Source organism: Macaca fascicularis, chromosome 5, assembly GCF_037993035.2.
Source record: "Macaca fascicularis isolate 582-1 chromosome 5, T2T-MFA8v1.1".
Classification (NCBI taxonomy): Eukaryota; Metazoa; Chordata; class Mammalia; order Primates; family Cercopithecidae; genus Macaca; species Macaca fascicularis.
The window spans coordinates 132,764,214-132,782,904 of record NC_088379.1 but is presented as its reverse complement, the minus strand read 5'-3'; the positions used below and the strand labels follow the sequence as shown (position 1 = coordinate 132,782,904).

At 36.7% G+C, this 18,691-nt stretch overlaps 1 protein-coding gene across 2 annotated transcripts in view; it reads right to left on the bottom strand.

Annotated features, from left to right (window-relative positions):
- Positions 1 to 4,482: 4,482 nt before the first annotated feature.
- Positions 4,483 to 18,691, bottom strand: part of SLC25A31 (solute carrier family 25 member 31) — a 32,868-nt gene continuing 18,659 nt past the window's right edge. The window contains exons 3-7 of one of the 2 annotated variants that reach the window (XM_015450562.3): positions 12,819 to 12,936; positions 9,983 to 10,137; positions 8,410 to 8,535; positions 7,476 to 7,599; positions 5,245 to 5,381 (exon numbers count right to left, since the gene is read on the bottom strand). In XM_015450562.3, coding sequence (XP_015306048.1) covers positions 5,374 to 5,381; positions 7,476 to 7,599; positions 8,410 to 8,535; positions 9,983 to 10,137; positions 12,819 to 12,936 — 531 coding nt within the window. In that variant the 3' untranslated portion in view covers positions 5,245 to 5,373. Of the gene's footprint in view, positions 5,382 to 7,475; positions 7,600 to 8,409; positions 8,536 to 9,982; positions 10,138 to 12,818; positions 12,937 to 18,691 lie in introns of both variants that reach the window. The other variant, XM_045392854.2, reaches the window with a different exon arrangement.

Sequence of the window (18,691 nt, the reverse complement as noted above, 5' to 3'; positions counted from 1 at the left end):
TATCTTATGTAGTTGTGGGTATGTCTCTAGGCACGCACAAAGTGCCACTTCTCTTGTTTCTATAACTGGGCTTAATTTAGGTAAGCCCTCCTTCTCCCTGTGCAAGTTCCCATGGAGCCCACCGTGTACATGCCCGAAAAGGTGAGGACACTTTTTCCTGGGAGCCTGGCAATCACACAAAGAACAAAAGGCTTCTGTGCTGGACCCTGCCTGCTTATCTGTGCAGGTGCAGCCTGAGTTTTCCCTAGGCTGCTCTATTTTTGCCTATAGGTGTGATTTTGTAGGCAGGCTGCTTCTCTGAGGACTAGCCTTAGCTGTGTACCTAACATTAACATTAGAGAAATGTCTTAGGTGCTGATGGGTTTGTTAATTATTGCACCCCAGAATTAAGTAGACTTATCTAGTCACAGTAATACTAATGTTTCATTGGGGTCTTCTCCTATAAACATATCAAAGGACAAGAGAAAAGAATATGTGTAGGCTCCCAAGAAAAGTGAGAAAGAGGCTAAATTATTCTGAAATTCAAGATAAGTCACTCCTCTCACCAAAAAGTATGTATTTTTCCTTTCACAGGCAGTGTTTATCTAGGTCTACTAACATGTTTACCGATTTCTTTACTTTGTTGCTGCTTGCATTCAACTTGACTTCCTCTTGAGTTCGGTTTCCTTTCAGCAAAGGCAGGGGTCCCCAGTCCCCAAGCAGCCAACTGGTCAGTGACCTGTTATGAACTGGGCATGGGCACACGGCAGGTGAGCAGAGGGCAGGCAAGCATGACCACCTCAGCTCTGCCTCCTGTCAGGTGGCATTAGATTCTCATAGGAATGTGAACCCTATTGTGAACTGCGCATGCAAGGGATCTAAATTTCATGCTCCTTACGAGAATCTAGTGCCAGATGATCTGAGGTGGAACAGTTTCATTCCGAACATCTTCCCCCAATTTGCGGAAAAACTGTCTTCCATGAAACTGGTCCCTCATACCGAAAAGTTTGGGGACTGCTAAGCAAAGATTTCTGAATGGTGAACTATTTTGTTTGTTTGAAAATATTATTGTTATGGAACTGTTTAATTACTTAGCTGACTAGAAATTTTGACAGTATTTTCCAATCTTTTGTCATCCATTATTGAGTATAATGTTCCTTTTTAAATAATCAATTTGTCTTTTCTTTGACACTTTGCAATTTTATTATGTCTTTAACTGTAGATTTTTTATTTATTCACTCAGAGTTTTTTGTTAACCTGAAGACAAATGGGTTCTTGAGATTCTGGAAAAGTATCAGGCATTATTCTTTTGTTGTCTCTCATACCCTTTTTCAGTTTCTTCTGGATCTCTTATTAGAATATGTAAAACATATTCAAACCACTATGACCTTTAGACTCTCCTTTGTCATGTTTTTAATTTCAAACACTGTACTTACAATTTCTAGATGTTTTTTCAAACTTGCCTGTCCTTTCATACTGTACTATTTTTATTAAAAAATGAATCTATTTAAAAATTCTCTTAATCATTTTAAACATTCTATAGTTTCTTTTAGAGTGTTTCATCACATTTTTAGTTCTTGGGGTGCTAATTCTCTTTGTCATGTCTACCACCTTTGCCACACAATGCTTTCTCAGATGACTCATCAGTTCATCTTCATTGAAGGCTAGTTTTTCTGTAGGATTTTTCGTGGCCTACGTTGTAGAAGTGTTTCAGAGAGGTTTTGTATTTGTTTTTGCCAATGCCCCGAGGGCTTCACTGCTCCTATAACAGTTTTAATGGTTTGGCTTGGAGTTCCTGTAGTATATAGTTTAAATATACATATGTGTTCCATACTTGGTTGTGGCACAAGCTTGTGGGGTTTTGATTTCTCACAGGTGGCTTTTTAATTTTTAAAATTGTTAACCCCCAAACCAGAGACATCACAGGTGGGTTCTTCTTTCCCTATTCACTGTTGGGGTAGTTGGCAATTCTTTTCCACTATGATTTGTTGCCTATTTTTCTAGCGTCTCTTCTTAAATAAAACACTCTTTTTAAGATTGTAGCTTTTTTTTCTTTAAACAGTCTTGCTCTGTGGCCAAAGCTGTAGATCAGTGGCATGATCTTGGCTCACTGCAGCATCAGCCCCCTGGGCTCAAGTGATCCTCCCACCTCACTCTCCTGAGTAGCTGGGACTACAGGCATGTGCCAGCATACTTAGGGCTAATATATATATACACACACACATATACATAATATATATATACACACACATATGCATATTTTATATATATATATTTTTTTCAGAGACAGGGGTCTTGGTATGTTGCCCAGGCTGGTCTTGAATTCCTGGCCTCAAACCAGCCACCTGCCTCGCATCCCGTGCCTGGACCCAAGTTTGTAGCTTCATAGGACAGTTTGTGTGGTTGGTAGGCATGGTATGTTTCAGTTTCAACCGCCTACTCTAGCAGGTCCCCAATTCCTTAACTCCTATCTACACATGTGGGTGTCAAAATCACCCTTAGTGTCTATTTGTTTTTGAAATCTGTGGGCTGCTACAATGTTAGCTCCCAGTTACCCTCCTGTCCTTGAGTATCTTATTTCTGACATCTCTTGATATGCTAGTTCCCTATTTAAAACAATACAAAACAAAACCAAATCTTTTTGGATATATTTTATCCAGCATGTTCTTGGTGGGGGAGGGGCATCTGTGTCAGCACAATCTACCATATATAAAGTGAGAAAAGAGCAAAGGACTGGCCCCTGGAGAATACTAACATTTAAGAAGTGGTGGAAGAAAAGGAGCCCTTCTGAATCTACATTTCGATCTATCAGCTAATGAGGAATTAAGGTATCAATTTCTTACTTGTGTAGCATAATGTTTATATATGAACAAAGGAACTGTTTCAGAAAATTTAATGTGAGGGTGCCAAAGTTCTAAGTTTTACTAGAAAGCATGACTCTAAAGTAGGAATATAAAATAGCAAAAATCTCTTCAGGGGCTTTTGGCCTCTTACTACCCAGACAATGTGTTATTTTCATTCCCCCCTCCACTTTCTCTAGCATAATGAGAAAACAATGTAAAATTCATCAAAATAAATGTAGTTTCAGTAAGTATAAATGACTATCAACTTAAAAGGTCATCTTGTTTTATGGAGGGTGTATTTTAATAAATTAAGAGAATGAAGCTCTGAGTATGGAATTTTAGGTATTATTTGGGGAGATAGTTTTAGGGCAGGAAATTAAAAATCCTATCTAAGAAGACACTGTAAAAGATGCAGTACTCCAGCTCTCTTCTACAGAAAAAAAAAAGATGCAGCACTAGTCATTTAAGATAAAAACTGTACATATTTTAAATATATTTTTATTCATTTTCCAATGTTGATTTTAAAAAATAATTTCCTTATATAATCACGTTATGATTTTGCTCATTATAAACTCTCTCTCAATAACAGTTTAATGTAGTTTATACAGTTTTAGCTCTGTCCAGGCTACTAAGTAATATTTTTACTTTTTGTTCTAACTATACATCTTTTAGGCTTCAAAGAATAGCAATTTGTCTAGCAATTTAGCGATTAAATTCCTCTTTGCCCTCTATCCATGCCAATTCAGGGTTTCGAGCCTTTTTTCCTCTATGCATGCCTCTGTACAAATTGAAAACTTTTATATTATCTTACTCTTTATATGGGAAACTATTCCTCATATTTGGTTATTTTAACCATCTTTCTTTGAACCATTTGATAGTGTAGAAGGAAAGGAAACTATTTTCTATTTTGTTCCTATAACTCCGTTATGTTGACCACTGCAAGAAATGGTGTTTAGAGTTTGATGTTTTTCCTCTTTTTTTTTTTTTTTTTTTTTTTTGAGACGGAGTCTCGCTCTGTCGCCCAGGCTGGAGTGCAGTGGCGCTATCTCGGCTCACTGCAAGCTCCGCCTCCCGGGTTTACGCCATTCTCCTGCCTCAGCCTCCCGAGTAGCTGGGACTACAGGCGCCCGCCACCTCGCCTGGCTAATTTTTTTGTATTTTTAGTAGAGACGGGGTTTCATTGTGTTAGCCAGGATGGTCTCGATCTCCTGACCTCGTGATCCACCCGTCTCGGCCTCCCAAAGTGCTGGGATTACAGGCTTGAGCCACCGCGCCCGGCCATGATGTTTTTCCTCTTAAGTGATAACACCAATATATTTAAAAGTGTGGTCTGTATTACTGTCCTTGAAATACACTGTCCCTGTGCACGATGAAGTTCACCCAACCCCCTTTGCCCATTCACAGCCTCACAAAATCTGTCTATAGTTTATCCCCACTAGCTTAACATCCCTTTACTCATTAGAACATAAAAAACTTGGGGATTTCAAACATACTGTATTCTACAACAGCTCTGAAAAACAAGACAAACTCCTGTACAAAACCTTGGAATGCTGTTTATATCTATCCATTGAGAAATACCTTTCTCTTTAGTTAAGCCAGTTCTGACAAAAATTTTGCTATACTCTGCTTACTAATAAAGTCAGAGTCAGGGAAAGAAAGATTTTAACAGTTTTAAACTTCCTTTATTGTCAACAAAATATACAAACTAATTTTCAAGAGGATATTTTTTGTTCTAAGATATATTCACACTAGCAAGATTTTATTTTAAAGATAAACATTAGCAGATAAGCCATTTTTATTTTCCAGTTTCAGTTTTATAAAGTCACTAAAGTCATTATCAAATTTTAAATGATCACATCTATAATCAAAGGCTGATACTATAAATATCGTACACAGTAATAACAGCTGTCTTAGAAGAGATATAGAACAAAGCTTATTTGTGCCTAGAGATATGATGACATCTATTGATAAGCTTTTAAGAAATATGTCATACCATATGACTTTAAAAGATGGGAAAACAGGTATACTAAATGAATAGCAATTTAAAAGAAGATACTTTCATTTCTTAGATTTCAGCATTATACGTTTTAATTTTTAATCATAAAAACAATTTTAAACTAACAAAATATACTACCTATAATAAATGAAATATCACACTAAAATGTGTTTGAGTCTAAGTGGGAAGAAAATCCACATTTATCTGATTTTTAGTATTTAAATCCTTGAAAAAATATATGCTTTATTGCAGAACTAACACTTTAACAAAATACAGACAATAACAACACACTATCAAAATGTATGCAAATGGCAGCTATGTAATTTGTATGTTAAACAAGTTAAATCCATGTATTTTTTAATTTACTCTCCCAATTACCTACCACCAATATCGATATGAAAGAATTCTTTAATTTTATCATATAATACCAACACCAAAGCACCCCCTGTACCACGAAGAACATTGGAGAAAGCGCCACGAAAAAAGGAATTGATTCCCTCATGTTGGTATATCTTCACAAAGCAGTCTAAGGTTCCTTTATATTGCCGTTTAGCCTCACCACTCTATATAAAGAAAGACAAAGGGTTTTCCATTATCTGAATATCTTTTATCTTAAGATAGTCTTCTATTAGCACTAAGGATAGATAAGATAAATACTGTGTTGAGTAGCACTGTGTTAATAGGCATATATGACGACTGTCCCTAGTGGTTAGAGAACATTCATACTTTTCAGGCACACTTGAAAACTGACCATACATTAGGTGTAACAAATGTCAAAGGATGTCATCACATAGACCACGATTTATCCTCTCACTACACTGCAATCAACTGAGAAATCAATAGCAAAATAGAAAAATGCCATATGGGCTACGCATGGTGGCTCATGCCTGTAATCTCAGCACTTTGGGAGGCCGAGGCAGGAAGATCACTTGAGCCCAAGAGTTTGAGACCACCCTGGGCAATATGGGGGCAAAATGCCATCTCAACAAAAAATACAAAAAGTTAGCTGGGTGTGCTGGCACATGCCTGTGGTCCCAGCTACCTGGGAGGCTGAAGTGGGAGGATCACCTGAGCCTGGGAAGTCAAGGTTGCAGTGAGCCATGATCACATCATTGCACTCTGGCCTGGGCGACAGGGTAAGACCCTGTCTCAAAAAAAAAAAAAAAAAAAAAAAAAAAAAAGGAGGAACAGAGGAGGAAGAACCCTGTGAAAACACAGGAAGAAGATAGCCATTTATAAGACAAGGAGAGAGGTCTTCAGAGGAAACCAAGTCTGCTGACATGTTGATCTCAGACTTGTAGCCTTCAGAACTGTGAGAAAATAAATTTGTTGTTTAAGCAAAACACTTTTGTGGATGATACCGGCCCTAGCAAACTAATACACACACACACATATATAAGACATCATATTCCCACTTTTTTTTCTCTGTACTATTGTGAGATTAGGTTGCAGACATCATGCCCTTTATCCTTAAACACTCAAGTGCATATTTTCTTTTTTTTTCTTTTTTTTTTTTTTGAGACAGAGTCTCGCTCTGTTGCCTAGCCTGGAGTGCAGTGGTGCCATCTCAGCTCACTGCAAGCTCTGCCTCCTGGTTCACACCATTCTCCTGCCTCAGCCTCCAGAGTAGCTGGGACTACAGGCACCTGCCACCATGCCCAGCTAATTTTTTGCATTTTTAATAGAAGACGGGGTTTCACCATGTTAGCCAGGATGGTCTCAATCTCCTGACCTCATGATCCGCCCGCCTCAGCCTCCCAAAGTGTTGGGATTACAGGCATGCGTGCATATTTTCTAAATATTAGGCTAGAGTGCGTATTTTCTAAATATTAGGATATTTTCTTACATATCCAAAGTACAGTTATCAAATTCAGGAAATTTAATACCATTGACCCAATCCATAGTCTACATGCATATTAATTTTCCATTTTAAAAAGTTTCTCAATGTGCTAAACTAGAACTAACTATAGAAAGAGAAGAAACACAGACATAAATGGAATAACTAAGTATTATCCTGAAATGAAGTAACAGGTTAGTTTTATCCTGCCAGATTGCTTACTGGTCCTTCCAGGGCCATTCTGTAGTCAATAAAAATGAGGATAATGATAGTAACTACACCTCAGTGTTTTGAGAATTTAATGAGTAAAAAGTATAGAATTCTTAGGACAGCATAAAGCATATAATAAGCACAATATTACTATTCTAGTTTTCTGACCTCATTATTTTCACTTGCCCTCATAAAACTTATGACCTGGCTATACTGAACTACTTCTCAAGCCATATTTCTGTGTACGATTTTCCCCCTATGCTTAGAATGTTCTCTCACTGACTGAAGTAAGCCTACTCACTGAGATTTAGCTCTCTAAGAGACCACGTCTGATCATTTTAAGCGTCTGGGCAACCCTCCTCTATGTATTCCTGGAACCTACACACATTTGTATTTAAACCATTAACTGTTGTCTTCAATATTAGACTATGAATTTGGGTGCAGATTTTGTCTTTTTCTTTCACCAGAGCGTAGCATAGATAAAGCATGCAAATATTTGCTGAATGAATGAATGCAATAAGTACAGGTTGGTATCCCTTATTTGAAATGCTTGGAACTAGAAGTTTTTTGAATTTTTTCAGATTTTGAAATATTTGCTTTGTATACTTACCAGCTGAGCATCTGAAATCCGAAAAGCTCCAATGGGCATTTCCCTTGAGCATCATGTTGGTGCTCAAAACATTTTGAATTGTGGGGTGTTCTGGATTTAGGATTTTCAGATTTGGGATGGTCAACTGGTAATAACAATAGAGATCAAATTCATCAAAAATTTGGTTTAGGGATTTATATTTGGAACATAAACCATTACAAACAAGTTTTTGTCCTTGGAGTCAAAATTATTTACTTTCTTAAAAATATATTACAATAAACAATGAAATATTTCAATGGCTCATGACTAGGCTCATTCTACTTAATATAATATTTCAGTTAAGATAGATATACTCGGCCGGGCACAGTGGCTCAAGCCTGTAATCCCAGCACTTTGGGAGGCCGAGACGGGCGGATCACTAGGTCAGGAGATCAAGACCATACTGGCTAACACGGTGAAACCCCGTCCCTACTAAAAAACACAAAAAACTAGCCGGGCGAGGTGGCGGGTGCCTGTAGTCCCAGCTACTCAGGAGGCTGAGGCAGGAGAATGGTGTAAACCCGGGAGGCGGAGCTTGCAGTGAGCTGAGATCTGGCCACTGCACTCCAGCCTGGGCAACAGAGCCAGACTCTGTCTCAAAAAAAAAAAAAAAAAAAAAAAAAATAGACAGACATACTCATCCAATTTCTGCCATAACCCTCTACCTTCCAAGCAATATATGCTACAGGAATAGTAGGTATTTCTGTTTTGATGGTAGGTGAGGAAGAAGCTTTGCTGGCTGATGGTTATTTTAGGATAGGAAAGAATGTAAGACAGAATACATCATGTATTTATTTTAGCTAAGTAAAACAAATGATCTATGCCTTTCAGCCAAAATTTCTCTTAAATTTGACTATACCCAAATATCAGAGATATTAAAAACTCAACTAAGCTTAGAAACAATAACATAAAATACCTGCATCATCATACGTCTTCTAACTGTGTCAAAGGGATAAGAAAGTATTCCAGAGCATGTAGTCACAACTTGAGCAATGAAAAAGGAGACAAGAAATGGAGTTTTCTTTGGCTTTGGTAATAAACCCTAGAAAAGAAAAATGTACCAAGTAACTATCCAAATTTCTAAAATATCTTAAATTCGTAAGTTAAAGGATAATTGTTATAAATATATGAAAGAGGGTCCAATTATACTTAAAATGCAATAAAAAAGCTGGATTTAATAGTAGCAGATCAACAAAAAGTGGATTGCCACACATGACTATATTTCAAAAGTATATTTCAAAAATATAAAGCATATTTTCCATGATAAGAATTTGTTACTAATGCACATAAAACTAGGGAAGGTAGCAGACATTGACAAGAAAGAAGTTCTTCCATGGCTCTTCCTTGTGGGGTTGAAAAAAAGTGAAAAAAATGCTTGCTTTAATCATCAACACGTATTTGATGAGCAGCTTTAAAACCTTAAGCTAGTGGAAAAACGTTCCTAAATTTCACTACTGCAGGTGATAACAAAGAAAACTAGAGACAGAGTATGCACATAACATTTTTTGTGATTAAATAAATGTATGAGATCCTGTAATTTTCATTAACATAGCAGTCTAAAAAATACACTAAAAACTGATCTGTCCAGATTTCATTACTTCCTTTTGGAAGCATTATAATGTAGGCATCAAGAACATGGTTTTTGCTTGCCTTTAACAAGTAAATTACTTACCATTCCTAGGCTATTTACTTAGCAATTCCTAGGCTATTTATCTTTAAACAAAGGGGGGATTTTATTTTTTTATTATTTATTTTAAACAACTAGAAATATCTTTATTTTCTTGTTTTTTTTTTTATTTCAATAGGTTTTTGGGGAACAGGTAGTGTTTTGGTTACATGGTTAAGTTCTTTACTGGTGATTTCTGAGATTTAAGATGTAAAGTACTTAAAAAAGATTCCTAGAACTAAGTAATAGCTAAAAATTGGTAGCCATTATTACAATTTTTCTTTTTCCTACCACATGGAAGTGTTCTTAAAATCTGAAATGAAAAGGTAAATTGCAGAACAACCTGGAGAATACAACACAGAATCTAACAGTATCCAGGAGATAACTAAGCTACAGTAGCATTTATTTAATTAATTTGCTTTGCCTACTTCTCAAAATGACAACATTTGATTATTTGCATATAAAAAGTGATAATAGGGTTAATATGAAATCAGAAAAACTGCTAGAAGATGCCTTTCCATATACCAATGATTTGATTATGATGTAAGCTTAATTAGCATGTTTTTCATTTGCAATGTGATGTATAGTGAAAACATCTCAAAAACTTAGATACATGCTTTATAACTAAAGTCAGATCCACACTGCAGTTATAATTTAATTAGGTTATGGCAAAATCATGATTAAGCAGAATTTCATGTCTCTCTTTATTTCATCACTGATTTTTATTTTTATAATTAAAAGTAACATATCTGCTGAAAACATTACTAATTAAATAAATGGAAACCATATATGTAATATGTCCAAGTTAAAGCCCCCAGATTACCTTAACTGTGTCATAAGCTCCAAAATAAGAGGCTCGGTACACAATGATGCCCTGTACTGAAACACCAAACCCTTGGTATAAACCAGCAATTCCATCTGATTTTGCTATTTTCATAATACAGTCACCTAAACCCTTGAATTGTCGCTCTTCAGGACCTAAAATAAAGCCATTTAAAATTTATTAGCAACATTATATATCCAATAAACACTTTAATCAAAATAAACCTTCACAGATCTAAATGGTCTGAAATTCCCACTTACAAATCTAACAAAGAAGGCACAAATCAAAATCCTCCCATTCTTTTACAGATAATCAAGATTTCAAGTAATATCTCAAAAGAAATTATGGAAAATATTAATCTCTCATGAAAACAATTTACTTCAAACAACTTGCCTTAAAGCATTTTATTAAAGTTACCAGAAGTTACTAATTGAAGTTCAGAAAATAATTTGAAATGGGCCAGGTGAGATGGTTCATGCCTGTAATTCCAGCACTTTGGGAGGCCGAGGCAGAAGGACTGCTTGAGGCCAGGAGTTCAAGACCAGCCTGGGCAACATAGTGAGCCCCTGCCACTACAAAAAATAAAAAAATGTTAGCCAGGAGGCTGAGTTAGGTGATCACTTGAGACTAGGAGTTGGAGGTTTCACTGAGCTATGATTGTATTCCAGCCTAGGCAACAGAGTAAGACCCTGTCTCTATTAAAACAAAACAAAACAAAACAAACAAACACTTAGAAATGAAAAACTCGACAGGGCACTGTGGCTCACATCTGTAATCCCAGCACTCTGGGAGGCCGAGGTGGGTAGATCATGAGGTCAGGAGTTCAAGACCAGCCTGGCCAAGATGGTGAAACCCTGTCTCAACTAAAAATACAAAAATTAGCCAGGTGTGGTGGTGGGTGCCTGTAATCCCTACCCAGAGGCTGAGGCAGGAGAACTGCTTGAACCTGGGAGGCAGAGGCTGTAGTGAGCTGAGATCATGCCACTGTACTCCAGCCTGGGTGACAGAACGAGACCCTGTCTCAAAAAAAAAAAAAAAAGAAATGAAAAACTCTGGGACTGCTGAAAAGCAAAAAGATAAAGCTAAAAACTTGTAAGGATAGTTTAAGATAGTTAACATTTCACATGAAGGGGTCATATTTTTCTAGTATTTTCTGGTTTTATTTTTCTTTTCCCTTGACCAAGAATTCCTTGACAATATTTTAAAACTATTATACATGTACAATGTAATCTTCTAAAAATAAACTAAATCCTCCTGATTTGAAAGAGAAAATAAAACTATGGGACTTAAAGCAAGGTAATATTGATTTATTTTACCTTTATTAATAAAAATAAAATTTCAACTTCCAGTTAAATAGATGAAACTCACATTTTTATTTTTGTTCAAACTGCCACCCCTTCTGAGACATTTTCTGATCACTTATTGAAAATTGGTATCACTCTCTTCTAACTTTTTTCCCTAGCATTTATCATTCAGTGACAATATATTTTAGTCATTTATTCATTTATTATTACTTGTATCCTCCACTAGACTCTTAGGTACACGAGGCGTGAGCTCTATGTCTTATATAGGGGGTGGGGTGTGAATATGTGTGCATATATATACATATACACACTCACACACACCCTGTATCTGCAGGCACCCTGTAATCCACAAGGCACTCAATATTTGTTGAATGAATCTCTGTACCCTGAAGAAACTCTATTACATTAACAATAATGAAATAAAACAGGTTTAAAGCCAGATAGGCCAAGAAGAGAACATGACAGAACAAAATCCACAAAATTTTGCCAGATGGAGAGAATAGGGAGGAGTGGTAACTCACCAAATAGAGCAGAAAAAGCTGAACCTATTTTCTTACAGAGGAAGATATTGTTGGGAAGCAAGCCATTTGATCACAATAACCTCAGAAAGACTTAGAAATCAGAGGAACTAACTACTACTTCCAGGATGAAAGCAAAGGAGCAGGGAGATGCTCAATATCCACAACCTCACCCTGAGCACAAATGACTTACTGTGCTGCCACCCACAGAACTGAACACAAGGTTCCAGATTTAACTGGGCCAGTTGTGTGATCTCTGCAAACACTCAAACACTGCAAAAAGACTCACATAGAGATATTTTACTGTGAAATATAAGATCATCAGGGATAGAAAGAAACTAAAAAGAAAAAACATATACTAAAGGATCCAGGGTAAGCAAACGGGTATCTTAAGAGCAACATCAGAAACTAGAAGTCAGGGTAATTTTTCATAATTGTGAAGGAAAATAATTTTAAACTCAGACTTTTATATATGTCTTACCCTTTTTGAGAGGGTAAGACAAATACTTTTTTTTTTAGATATGTAAGAGATTATTTTATTTTTTTCACTCTTTCTCAAAAAGTTACCAAATAACATACTCTTCCAAAAAAAAAAAAAAAAAAAAAAGGGTGTAATAACAAAGAAGGGAAGATGTGATATTTAAGTAAGGATAGAGGCAAAGGGACTCCCTAGGATGAGACTTGTGCGTCTATCCTAGAAAGGAGCCATAGCTGAGACAAGACTAACTGCATGGAAAGAAATCTAGGAAGGGGTTTCTAGGAAGAAAAATGGGACTAAGTTATAAGCAGTTTTTAACACTCACTTTTTTGTTACAACAGGCTTTCCCTCCTTCCCTTTTTTAAGGGAAAAGCAGCAAGTAATATACTTTAGGCCCTATGCCTCTACCATTTGGTTGAGAATAAAGTTTGTAGACTTTATCTGGTAACACTATCATAGCACAATTAATGATAATAAATAACACATGGTTCCAAATGCAAAGAAGGGAAAAGTTAGTATTTCTAAAAATCTCATACCTTTTCCAATATCGACACCTAATCGGGTTCGGGCAAAATCTAGAGGATATACTACACATAAGGATGTTGCTCCAGCAGCTCCACCAGAAGCCAGGTTTGCCAAAAACCACCTCCAGAACTGAAACATATTAATTTAAAAGTGATTATTAAACCACAGAATCTAACTGTTTAAGATACCTGGTAAATTCTTGTTTTTATAAATGTTAAAACAACAGATTTATAAGCTACTTTTATAAAGTAAACATCTATAATAATGCATACCATGCTATCCAAAATATTTTCTCTTCACAGCCACATAGCCTTTGTTTCATGCAGTCTGGAAGACACAGTTTAGATGCTGACATACTGAAATTCCAGGATATTTTAATGTTCTCCAGCAAAGCAGCCCAAATTAGCAAAATAGGTCGCATAATCAACTCTTTACACTGCATACTTTTTTTTATTAATAGCTACATACATTCTTAATAATAGTGCTTGCTATGATTATAATATCAGGCACATATGGAGGCTTTAGTTGTGCCCTTTTACTGGGAAGGGTACAGTAAGTAGTAGTATGGCAAAAAATTGCAGTTACTTTTTGCACCAACCTAAAATACTTCATAATGCCCCAGCTTCACTTTGTAATTTAAATAGAATTAAATTTGAATAGCTCAAAAATATATATTTAATTATGTTCAAATGACAACATGGAAATTGGCAGACATCAATCATAACGTAGTTGTATGGAATTTAAGTTGGCCTCACTGGTCTACTAGTTCACATGAGCTATTGAAGAAGTATAATTATTTTTGATCTACATTTAAAATGTGCCCTCCCCAGGCTCAGTAAGATGCTTTTCAACATCTAGTGCTTATGGGAGAAGAAAGGAGTATCTGAATTGGAGCTGTTATGAAAAATCCAGGATATGAGGACACTGCAAGCATCAAATACATTAAAGTGAATAATATTCTAGTCATGCTCAATTTCTTGTTTTATTTTCTGGCTTTTATTTCTAACGATAAAGTGTCAGACAGCTTTGCAATTCTCAGTGTTCTCTAGTCCTGGAATGCCCTTCCTTTTTTAAACAAAAAAATAGTTACTGCTTCATGCTCTAATTCAAGTTCCACTTCTCTCATGAAATATCTGATCTCCAACCCATCTATTGAAACTGTGTATGATCATATCTTTTTCCCATAAATACTTCATCTCTGTCAGAGAATTAAAGTTGAATCCCATGACCAATACGTAAAACGTATTAACATGTTATAGACTCTTATTTTTTTTGAGACGGAGTCTTGCTCTGTTGCCCAGGCTGGAGTACAGTGGGGCAATCTTGGCTCACTGCAGAGACTCTTATTTTTTAAATAGCACTTACAACCATTTTCTACTTTCAATTTATAATTATTTGTGTACATTTATACTCCTACAGACTATAAATTTCCTTTTCTTCTTTTTTTGTTTTGAGACAGACTCTTGCTCTGTCACCCAGGCTGGAGTGCAGTGGCGCGATCTCGGCTCACTGCAAGCTCCGCCTCCGGGGTTCACACCATTCTTCTGCCTCAGCCTCCTGAGTAGCTGAGATTACAAGTGCCCGCCACCACACCCGACTAATTTTTTATATATATATTTTTAGTAGAGACGGGGTTTCACCGTGTTAGCCAGGATGGTCTCCATCTCCTGACTTCGTGATCTGCCCACCTAGGCTTCCCAAAGTGCTGGGATAACAGGTGTGAGCCACCACGCCCAGCCCAGACTATAAATTTCTTGAGGTCAGCATTATTTTCCCTTAACAGCTATACTAAGTATGATTCAAATATCATAAAATTCACCTATGTAAAGCATACAATTCAATCGTTACTATATTCACAGAGTTGTGCAACCATCACCACAGTTTAGAATATTTTCATCCCACCAAAAAGAAACCCCAGGCCTGTTACAAGTCACTCCACATCCTCCCTACCTCCCTCAGTCCTAGGCAACCATTAAATTACTTTTTGTCTCTAATTATTTGCTTACTTGGACATTTCATATAAATAGAATCACGCAAGACACACTCTTTTGTGACTGGTTTCCTTCATTTAGCATAATGTTTTCAAGGTTCATCCATGTAGCAGTATATATTAATACTTCATTCCTTTTTATTGCCAAATAATATTCTATTTTAGGAACATTATCTACTCATCAGTAGGCAATAATGAGAAAACAGAGCAAACATACACATGAAAAGCAGGTAGAGAGAAAGACCAGGTGACTTGGGAGAGAAAGATGAGAGTATAGTTTGGTCCATAGAGGTGCCTGTAGTTGAAATTCAAGTGCCACTGTATCATTACAATAAATCCTCTTTTTCCTGAGGTAATCTGAGTCAATCTCTGCTTTTGAAAACCAAGCACGTCAACCAAACAAGATATGTGACATAAAGATCTATAAAGTAGACCTTAAGTTCTACTTAATCTTTTTTTCTTTCTTGATAAGAAAGAAGGCAGATCAATGATTTTTGGGGTGGATAATCGTGTACTTTATCATTCAAACCAGGACACTTCCGATAGAGAAAGTGGGAGCTATGAAAAAACGACAGGGGCAGGCACAACATGTATAAACAGTATGGCCAATCTATGTAGTGATGGTAAGAAGGATAGAAATAGAGGGAGAAAGGCAGTAAGAATCTGCCCATGCTGAGTGATGATCCTGCATTTATGTAACAAAACCTGTCCCTCCACAAGTAAGATTGAAAATAAAACAGACCCATAAGAGGTAGTATGTATATAAGTATAAATGAGTTTTGGTTGTTGTAAGTTAGTAATTTAAAGTATTACTATATTGGTGTTTTTTTTTCTTTCCCTCAGGCTGGAGTGTAGTGGTGCAATCTGCGCACACTGCAAGCTCTGCCTCCCGGGTTCACGCCATTCTCCTGCCTCAGCCTCCCGAGTAGCTGGGACTACAGGCACCCGTCACCATGCCTGGCTAATTTTTTGTATTTTTAGTAGAGACGGGGTTTCACCGTGTTAACCAGGATGGTCTTGATCTCCTGACCTTGTGATCTGCCCTCCTCGGCCTCCCAAAGTGCTGGGATTAAAGGTGTGAGCCACCACGGCCAGCATACTATATTGCTAAAAGAAGAGGCACAGAGAAGAATCAGGAAGGGAGAAGAAGATGAAAGTCTGAGAGTTCTGAGGAAAAATAATCCTATTTATTTTTAATTGTTGACAAATACTGTGTGAAAAGACTCAATGATGCATCAAACAACAAATGCCCTGAGACCAAAGTTGTTTAAAACAACTTGTCTGGACAGGGAAGAGAGCTGGGAACAGCTCTAGTCTTCCCCATTGAGGGTTGTGCTGAAAGCTGCTAATGGGTGGCTGAGGAGCAGTTTATGCCCAGGCCCAGCTGAGTCTCATCCATTCTAGTCGCCTCAGGTGAATTTAGGAGTTAGATTGGAACAAACTAGCAGAGCAAATGCTTTAAGCTCTGAGTCCTACTCTCCTTATCTGTACCTTTTGCGTAAAAATAACTACCTCAAAGAGTGAAGTGAAAATTCAGTGAAACAATACATAGTAGGCACATGCTTCTCTTACCATTTTTAAAAAAACTTTTTATTTTGAGGTAATTTTGGATTCACATATATCATAAGGAGTAATATACAAAGAGACTATAAATCATTCAACGAATTATCCCCAGTGTACCAGCATATCTGTAGTACAAGAAATGGACATGATAAGGCCTACCCTATTCAGATTTTGTCAGTTTAACATGTACTTAGTTGTGTGTTTATTCAGTTATTCACAGTTTTGTCACATGTTCAAATTGGTCAACAGTTCCACGAGAAGGATCCCTCATGCCACTCTTAAAATCACAGCCACTTTTCTCCCCCCTGGCAAACAGTATTCTTTTTTCCATCACTACAATTTCATCATTTCAAGAATGTTATATAAAAGAAATCAGACAGCATATAACCTTTGAGATTGGGTTTTTCTACCTTAAAACCCAAAGCTGGTGCACATATCAAAAGTTTGTTCCTTTTTTGTATACTGATAAAATATATACAAGATTTACCATTTTAACTATTTTAAGTATACAATTCAATGGCATTAAGTATGTCTGCAATGTTGTTTAAACTTTGTCACTCTTTCCAGAACTTTTTCATCATCCTAAACAGAACTCTGTAACTCATTAAACACTAATTCCCCATCTCCCCTCTCAGTAGTTTAACAGAGGTTAACCACCTGTTAATTTATAATCTGCCTTCTGTCGCTATGAATTTGTCTATACTAAGTACTTAAGTAGAATCATACAATATTTGCCCTATCAAAACTTTGTTCCTAGACAAGAATGTCCACTCTCACCATTTCTATTCAACACAGTGATGAAAGTCATAGCCAAAGCAATCAGGCAAGAGAAAGAAATAAAAGGCATCCAAATAGGAAAATGGGAAGTCAAATTACATGAGTAACTTAACCAAGGAAACCCTAGATATACCTCTCAAACCCTAAATATACCTCTAGACCTGATAAATGACTTCAGTAAAGTTTCCGGATACAGAATCAATGTACAAAAGTCAGTAGCGTTTCTACACACCAATAGCATTCAAGATGAGACTCAAATCAAGAACTCAATCCCATTTATAGTAGCCACACACATACACAAAAAAACACATAGGAATACATTTCACCAAGGAGGCGAAAGATCCCTACAAGGAGAACTACAAAACATTGATGGAAGAAATCATACATGACACAAACAAATGGAGAAACATTTCATGCTCATGTACTGGAAGAATCAGTATCATTAAAATGACCATACTGCCCAAAGCAGTTACAGATTCAACAGAATTCCTATCAAATTACCAACATCAGTTTTCAAAGAATTAGAAAAAAGCATTCTAAAATTCACATGGAACCAAAAAAAGAGACTGAATTGCCAAAGGAATCCCAAGCAAAAAGAACAAATCCATAGGCATCACATTACCTGACATCAAACTATACTACAAGGCTATAGTACCCAAAACAGCATGGTGCTGGTACAAAAACAGACACATAGACCAATGGAACCGAATAAAGAACCCAGAAACAAGGCCACACACCTACAATCAACTGATCTTTGACAAAGTTGACAATAATAAACAGTGAGAAAAGGACACTCTATTCAACAAATGGTGCTGGGAAAAATGGCTAGCCATATGCAGAAGAATGAAACTGGGTCCCTACCCTTCACCATATACAAATATTAATTCAAGATGAATTAAAGACTAAAATTAAATGTAAGACCTCAAACTAAAAAAATCCTAGACAAAAACCTAGGAAAAATTCTAAACATTGGCTGTGGCAAAGAGTTGATGACTTAGACCTCAAAGGCAAATGCAACAAAAACAAAAACTGACAAATGGGACTTAAAGAGCTTCTGCACAACATTCAGTGGAGGAAACAGACAACATGCAGAATGGGAGAAAATATGTACAAACTATTCACCTGACAAAGGATTAATATCCAGAATCTATAAGGAACTTAAATAAATCAACCAGAAAAAAACCAAATAGCTCTATTAAAAAATGGGCAAAGGACATGAACAGACATTTCTCAAAAGATGACATACAACTGGTCAACAAACATATGAAACACATAGGAATATGAAAAAATGTTCAACATCATTAACTGATATGGTTTCGCTGTGTCCTCACCGAAATCTCGAATTCTATCTCCCAGAATTCCCACATGTTGTGGGAAAGACCCAGGGGAGGTAACTGAATCATGGGGGTCAGTCTTTCCTGTGCTATTCTCATGATAGTAAATAAGGCTCATGAGATCTGATGGGTTTATCAGGGGTTTCCACTTTTGCTTCCTCCTTTTTCTCTTGCCACCATCACGTTAAAAAGTGCCTTTCACCTCCCGCCATGATTCTGA